We start from the raw sequence: 8,007 nt of genomic DNA on the forward strand, positions 1-8,007 counted from the left end.
GTTTTCGAGAGTTTATGAACAACCCTAGAACCAAATTTAGACCAATGTTCCTATGGTCTTGATGAAAATAGTTCTGAGAAAAAGTTTCTCTTGTCAAAACACAGCAAACTCCCACAGAGCAGTCAGCAGTGTCCCACAGAAAGTCCATTATTTATTAAACTGATCCAAACTGCCACTTCATCACATCTGACTGCTGTTTGTTCCATTAGAAAGTTAGTCAGCACCATCCAGTGGTCCAATGGTTGAACTACATCATGTGTGTAAATGACACTGCCTGAGTCACTGCCACAGGTTAGACCAGTGTTACCCATATGGTATTGTTTCATTAGGATTCCTGCTATGTGTGTAATGTATTATTGTGGTCATCAGAGTGTGAAGATGGTGGCTGAGTTTAGGCTGCTCAGAATCCTGTTTGGAACTTCAACAAGGTTTGATTCAGTCCTGAATATCTGAGTCATGTTCCTGAGAGGAAGGAGAACTACTGTGAAGCTTGTTGTAATGAATGAACATGTTGTTGTGTTTGTGTGAAGGTGGGGGCTCTGCTATGGATCAGAGTGAGGACAGAGAGGAGGGAGCCCCTCCCTCTAAAACCCTCCCTCTGTGTGGGGACCATGAGAGCCAGACCAGAGCTCAGAGGTGAGACCAGGATCTCTAACTGTCCATGGACTAACATCACTGCACCATCATTATTCACACTTACAGCTGTGTGTGTGTGTGTGTGTGTGTGTGTGTGTGTGTGTGTGTGTGTGTGTGTGTGTGTGTGTGTGTGTGTGTGTGTGTGTGTGTGTGTATGTTTTGAAGTGAAAAGTGTCAGAATGGACCAGACTCTCCTGGACCTGCTCCCAGCTGTGTCTCCTTAAAAAGTGACAGGTCTATGAGAATACCGATTTTCTTCAAATCTGTGCGTCAGTCTGATCGTCTAAAGTAAGAATCCGTTTCAGCGTATTTATCAAAAATCAAAATTTAGAAAAGTTTGTGGTTAATTTCAGCGGAACTCAAACCTGGAAGATTTTCTGTGTTCGTGTTTATTCATCAGTGTTTGTGATTCTGTCAGGGTCCAACATGAGAGACCAGACTCTCCTGGACCTGGACCCAGCTGTGTCTCCTTAAAGAGTGATGACTCTATGGATATACGTCATTATTTCAAATCATCAGAGCTTGGATTTGATGAAAGGTGAGTGTTTCAAAGGTAACTTCCTGTTGTTGTGTGTGAAACATTTGATCCTAACTGTGCTTGGTGTTTTCTCTGTGAAGGTGAACATGTTTCAGTCTTTGTGTTTCTATCAGGATCCAACAGCAGTAAACAGGACTGGAGGCAGAAAGACCTGGACTCAGCATGTCTCTTCATGTGTGTCCTGTGTTTGTAGGAGGATCCAGCAGATAGAGTCTATCACATGAACACTGTGTGTCACTCTGTTAGAAACACTCCATGATCTTCTGTTTGTTCCTCAGAGTTCAGAGATCAGAGGCTCCCATTGGTCAGTCTGCCCAGCAGCATCACACACAGCTGGACTCCATATTGATGGTGTGTAAATGTCCAAACACAGCTCCTCCTGAGCCTCAGAGCACACACTCATTGTGTTTGGAGCTTTCTGAATGCTTTCCTGATCACACTGCAAACATCATCTCTGCCTGAATTCTCTTCACACTCAGTGTTTGACTGATTGAATGAAGCCGCACATTTCTGAGCTGCTCACACTCACAGGTCAGAGGTCATGCTGGATGCTGCTCTCACACAGACTCAGACTTTGTCAGCAGAGTTCATTTCATAGAAACTTGATTTGTAGAAGACAGGAGCATCCACAGACTAAGAGGTGGAGCAGCTTTGTGATCCAGTCTCCATGCTGGACTCTGCAGACCAGCAGGCTTTCTGTCTGTCACACATGATCTGATCTGAGCTTCTACAAGTTCAACCTGACATTTTCTTCTGTTCCAGCTGCTCCAGGAGAACATCATCAGCTTCGTAAAGAGCCAGCTGAAGGAGATCCAGAGAGCTCTGAGTCCAGATTACCCAGAATGCTTTGAGAGTCAGAGGGAGGATGAGGATGAAGAGCAGAGGAGGAGCAGAGAGGCCTTCCTGAAGATCACTCTGCACTTCCTGAGGAGAATGAAGCAGGAGGAGCTGGCTGACTGTCTGCAGAGCAGTAAGAGGATTTGAACACATTTAACATGATGGAAAGAGGAAATGGAGACAACATGGGAGAGGTTTACATTTCAAACTCTGCTCTTAACATGACCCTCACATTTGGATCACATCTATGAGCTGTGACAAACTGTTCACAACTGATGAGCTGAAGAGATTTCAGAGAGGAGCCAAATCAAATCCATCCTGATGTCTGAAAGTTGAAACTCATCAGACTGATTGTAGCTTCACATCATTCATTACATTTCTGTTTTCTTCATTCAGGAGCTGCTGCTGCAGAGTGCAGATGTAAAGTGAAGTCTGAGCTGAAGGAGAAGTTCCAGTGTGTGTTTGAGGGGATCGCTAAAGCAGGAAACCCAACCCTTCTGAACCAGATCTACACAGAGCTCTACATCACAGAGGGAGGGACTGGAGAGGTCAATGAGGAACATGAGGTCAGACAGATTGAAGCAGCATCCAGGACACCAGACAGAGCAGAAACTAGCATCAGACAAGAAGACATCTTTAAAGGCCCACCTGGAAGACAGGAACCAATCAGAAGAGTGCTGACAAAGGGAGTGGCTGGCATCGGGAAAACAGTCTTAACACACAAGTTCACTCTGGACTGGGCTGAAGACAAAAGCAACCAGGACATCCAGTTCACATTTCCATTCCCTTTCAGAGAGCTGAATGTGCTGAAAGAGAGAAAGTTCAGCTTGGTGGAACTGCTTAATCACTTCTTCCCTCAAACCAAAGAAGCAGGACTCTGCAGGTTTGAAGAGTTCCAGGTCCTGTTCATCTTTGACGGTCTGGATGAGTGTCGACTTCCTCTGGACTTCCACAACAACCAGGTCCTGACTGATGGTACAGAGTCCACCTCAGTGGATGTGCTGCTGACAAACCTCATCAGGGGGAACCTGCTTCCCTCTGCTCGCCTCTGGATAACCACACGACCTGCAGCAGCCAATCAGATCCCTCCTGAGTGTGTTGACATGGTGACAGAGGTCAGAGGGTTCAGTGACCCTCAGAAGGAGGAGTACTTCAGGAAGAGATCCAGAGATGAGGATCAGGCCAGCACCATCATCTCCCACATCAAGACCTCCAGAAGCCTCCACATCATGTGCCACATCCCGGTCTTCTGCTGGATCACTGCTACAGTTCTGGAGGATGTGCTGAAGACCAGAGAGGGGGGACAGCTGCCCAGGACCCTGACTCAGATGTACATCCACTTCCTGCTGGTTCAGTCCAAAGTGAAGAGCATCAAGTATGATGGAGGAGCTGAGACTGATCCTGTCTGGAGTCCAGAGAGCAGGAAGATGATTGAGTCTCTGGGAAAACTGGCTTTTGAGCAGCTGCAGAAAGGAAACCTGATCTTCTATGAATCAGACCTGACAGAGTGTGGCATCAACATCAGAGACGCCTCTTGGTACTCAGGAGTGTTCACACAGATCTTTAGAGAGGAGAGAGGACTGTACCAGGACAAGGTGTTCTGCTTCATCCATCTGAGCGTTCAGGAGTTTCTGGCTGCTCTTCACGTCCATCTGACCTTCACCAAGTCTGGACTCAACCTGATGGAACAACAACAAACAACAACATCCTTGATCTCCAGAAAAAGAAAAACCAAACCAGCAGTGACACATCTCCATCAGAGTGCTGTGGACAGGGCCTTACAGAGTCCAAACGGACACCTGGACTTGTTCCTGCGCTTCCTCCTGGGTCTCTCTCTGCAGACCAATCAGAAGCTCCTGAGAGGTCTGCTGACACAGACAGGAAGTGGCTCACTGACCAATCAGAAAACAGTTGAGTACATCAAGAAGGAGCTCAGTGAGGATGTGTCTGCAGAGCAAAGCATCAACCTGTTCCACTGTCTGAATGAACTGAATGATCGTTCTCTAGAGGAGCAGATCCAACAGACCCTGAGATCAGGACGTCTGTCCACAGATCGACTGTCTCCTGCTCAGTGGTCAGCTCTGGGCTTCATCTTACTGTCCTCAGACAAAGATCTGGACCTGTTTGACCTGAAGGAATACTCTGCTTCAGAGGAGGCTCTTCTGAGGCTGCTGCTAGTGATCAGAGCTGCAAACAAAGCTGTGTGAGTGAATGAGTGAATGAGTGAATGAGTGAATGAGTGAGACATTAGAAACAGAATGAATTCTGTTCATGACACTGAAAACATCTGTTTGTTCTCTTTCCATGATCTCCTTCAGGCTGAGTGGATGTAACCTGTCAGAGAGAAGCTGTGAAGCTCTGTCCTCAGTCCTCAGCTCACAGTCCTCCAGACTCAGAGACCTGGACCTGAGTCACAACGACCTGCGGGATTCAGGAGTCCAGACTCTGTGTGCTGGACTGAAGAGTCCACACTGCAAACTGGAAACTCTCAGGTCAGGTCTTTGGCTCATCCTGCTTGAGGTCAGAGATAAAGAAATGGTGATAATCAGTCGACTTTTTCTTATTGCCTGATTCTTTTTCTAACCTCAGACTGTCAGGATGTCTGATCACAGAGAGAGGCTGTGCTTCTCTGGCCTCAGCTCTGAGCTCCAACCCCTCACACCTGAGAGAGCTGGACCTGAGCTACAACCATCTAGGAGACTCAGGAGTGGAGCAGCTTTCTGCTGGACTTGAGGATCCACTCTGCAGACTGGACTCACTGAGGTAAAAGCAGACAACAAGAGCTCAAAGACTGAATCTGTTTGATTCTTTTCAGAGCAGTGATTGGAGCTGAACCAGGAAACACACAGAGCAGCAGAAGAGCATCAAATAGAAAAACTCTGTTTCATAGAAACAGCAGCATGTCTTCACTTCTTTGATGGTTCTGTTCTCTACAGAAAAAGTCCATCTGAGCGTTCATCCACTAATAATGTGTGTGAGCAGAAAGAAGGCAGATGTTCCATGATCAGATCATCAGGATGATTGAAAAGATGGAGAAATAGAAAGAGCTCATCTCTAGGAGACAGTGCTGTCTGTTCAAATGAACAGGATCAAATATTATAGAGGTGAATTTTTCCTCCTGACTCCTAAAAAGAGCGACTACTTTAAAGAGACAGGTCAGAGGTAGAGCAGGATTTGGCCTTCCTCATTTCAAAGAGGACATGAGAAGCAGAACGTGGACTTTATGGATCCAAAGAGCAACAGGCAGCCTTTGCTTTTTGACTCTTTTTCTTCTTCTTTTTCTTCTTCTTTTCCTCCAGGATCTCCACACTGTCAGAAAAAGTGACAGAGTGATGGAGACAGTTGGCTCAGATGAGTTTCAGCCTGTTTCTCTGTCACAGGGACAAACTGAGGATCACTGCTTCATGTTGAGCAGCAGTTAGGACTCATGTTGGACAGAAAATCACTCTGACTGTGTTTCTTCCTCCAGGGTGGACCATGGTGGACAGCAGAGGTTAAAACCTGGTCTGAAGAAGTGTAAGTGTGGAATCACTTTGACTCCTGATGAGCAAACAGCAGACTGTCAGCTAACAAAGAATGAAGCCTTCAGGTGTGTCTGATGATAAACTGCTGCTGTGTTGTGTCTTTTTCTCTCCATCAGATTTCTGTGAACTCACTCTGGACTCAAACACAGCTCACAGAGAGCTCAGACTGTCTGACAACAACAGGAAGGTGACACGTGTGAGAGAGGATCAGTCATATCCTGATCATCCAGACAGATTTGTGTGGTGGCCTCAGCTGCTGTGTAGAGATGGTCTGACTGGGCGCTGTTACTGGGAGGTGGAGTGGAAAGGAAAGGTTGATATATCAGTGAGTTACAGAGGAATCAAAAGGGAAGGAGGCAGTATTGACTGTCTGTTTGGATTTAATGATCAGTCCTGGAGTCTGAGGTGCTCTGATGAAGGTTACTCTGTCTGGCACAATAACAGAAGAACAGACCTCCCTCTGTCTCCGTCCTCTGACTCTGGCAGAGTAGCAGTGTATGTGGACTGTCCTGCTGGCTCTCTGTCCTTCTACAGAGTCTCCTCTGACTCACTGATCCACCTCCACACCTTCAGCTCCACCTTCACTCAACCTCTCTATCCTGGGTTTTGGTTGTCTCGTGGTTCCTCAGTGAGTGTGTGTGTTCCTCAGTGAGTGTGTGTGTTCCTCAGTGAGTGTGTGTTCCTCAGTGAGTGTGTGTTCCTCAGTGAGTGTGTGTTCCTCAGTGAGTGTGTGTTCCTCAGTGAGTGTGTGTGTTCCTCAGTGAGTGTGTGTTGTGTGTAGGAGGGAGAGTCTCCTCCTCTCTACACAAACACAAACAGCTGCTGAAGAAGAGTTTAGCCTCTGCACTAACACACACAAACTTCAGCTGATCCTTTGACTCTTTCTATCCTGTCACATCAGTCTGAATGTTATCAAAGAGCAGGACTCAGAGGAAAACGGGATCACTCAACTTTACTCACTATGCTGAAAGAATCATTCAGACTTTTTTTCTTTGATGTATATTAGCTTTGACTCATATATTAGACAAACTGTTTTGTTAAATCATGAATCAGAAAATCAATCTGACACAAACTGAGGATTGATTCTGTGTAATGTTGATTTCAATAAAGTTGTGCTCAGCATTTTGTTCTTAATAACCTGTCAAACTCTGTTTTAATCCCACACAGTTAAGAAAAAGTGTAATTGTACAGGAAACGGTCTGTAATTTTTAACAGATTTATAAAACTATACTATAGTATAGTTAGTATACTATACTAAGTACCTAAAATAAGTGTAAAAATACAGGACTGCTTTATAGAAAACAAAAAGAACTGTAAAAAAAAAAACAGTGGAAGCACTGGCAGCAAAGTTTCCAGACAAATACAGTAAAATTACAGTCAACACTGTAAAAATATGGAACTACATGAAATAACTGTAAAAATACAGGACCTCATAGTAAAAAAATAAAAATCTGTAAAAAAAAATGGTAAAAGCACTGGCAGCAAAGTTTCCAGATGAGCCTCTGTCTGGTTCAAGATGGCTGCTGTGACTGTGTGTGCTGTGAATCTGTGCAAGACAATCTATTAAAAACCTCAACAATCCTTTGTATTTTCTCACCCTAATTATCAACACTGGTTGTGTAGAGGTGTGTTGATAAATACAAGGTTTAAATTGTGATCAGACGAAAGACAACCAGCTACAATCCAGGTTTTGGACTGACTATCAGCCAGTACAAGGCCAACAGCTGGCCTAAGGCCGCCAGCTGGATCAAGGCTACCATCCAGGGCTAAGGCTACCAGCTGCCATCTGGGCCCGGAGCAACCAGCTACAATCCAGGCCAGCAGCTACAATCGAGGCCCAAAGCTACCAGCTACCATCCAGGCTGTCAGCTACCATCCAGGCCCAAGGCTACCAGCTGTCATCTGGGCCCAAGGCTACCAGCTACCACCCAGGCTACCAGCTACCATCCAGGTCCAAGGCTACCAGCTGTCATCTGGGCCCAAGGCTACCAGCTACCATCCAGGCTGCCAGCTACCATCCAGGCCCAAGGATACCAGCTGTCATCTGGGCCCAAGGTTACCAGCTACCATCCAGGCCCAAGGCTACCAGCTACCATCCAGGCTACCGGCTACCATCCAGGCTGCCAGCAACCATCCAGGCCAAAGGCTACCAGCTACCATCCAGGCTGCCAGCTACCATCCAGGTCCAAGGCTACCAGCTGTCATCTGGGCCCAAGGCTACCAGCTACAATCCAGGCCCAAGGATACCAGCTACCACCCAGGCCCAAGGCTACCAGCTACCATCCAGGCTGCCAGCTACCATCCAGGCCCAAGGCTACCAGCTACCATCCAGGCTACCGGCTACCATCCAGGCTGCCAGCAACCATCCAGGCCAAAGGCTACCAGCTACCATCCAGGCTGCCAGCTACCATCCAGGCCCAAGGCTACCAGCTACCATCCAGGCTACCAGCTACCATCCAGGCCCAGGGCTAC

General features: G+C 46.7%; 1 protein-coding gene across 1 annotated transcript; it reads left to right on the plus strand.

The window, feature by feature from the left end:
• Positions 1 to 544: 544 nt before the first annotated feature.
• On the plus strand, positions 545 to 6,282 carry LOC141790160 (NLR family CARD domain-containing protein 3-like). Its single transcript, XM_074669839.1, has 10 exons — positions 545 to 600; positions 802 to 903; positions 1,037 to 1,174; positions 1,453 to 1,525; positions 1,937 to 2,144; positions 2,408 to 4,214; positions 4,330 to 4,503; positions 4,601 to 4,774; positions 5,481 to 5,527; positions 5,652 to 6,282. The coding sequence occupies exons 1-10, from the start codon at positions 545 to 547 to the stop codon at positions 6,185 to 6,187; spliced, it is 3,315 nt and encodes a 1,104-aa protein (XP_074525940.1). The 3' UTR covers positions 6,188 to 6,282.
• The last annotated feature ends 1,725 nt before the right edge of the window (positions 6,283 to 8,007 follow it).

The sequence above is a fragment of the Halichoeres trimaculatus genome, unplaced genomic scaffold, assembly GCF_033239565.1.
Source record: "Halichoeres trimaculatus isolate MK-OKI-2021-1 unplaced genomic scaffold, fHalTri1.1 fHalTri1_scaffold_5, whole genome shotgun sequence".
NCBI lineage: Eukaryota > Metazoa > Chordata > Actinopteri > Labriformes > Labridae > Halichoeres > Halichoeres trimaculatus.

Bases quoted from the DNA above. Each gene is read 5' to 3' on its own strand.
- LOC141790160 (XM_074669839.1), top strand. From the start codon at position 545: ATGGATCAGAGTGAGGACAGAGAGGAGGGAGCCCCTCCCTCTAAAACC. The intron at 4,504-4,600 runs GTCAGGTCTTTG...TTCTAACCTCAG, and splicing joins TGCAAACTGGAAACTCTCAG to ACTGTCAGGATGTCTGATCA. The intron at 5,528-5,651 runs GTAAGTGTGGAA...TCTCTCCATCAG, and splicing joins AAAACCTGGTCTGAAGAAGT to ATTTCTGTGAACTCACTCTG.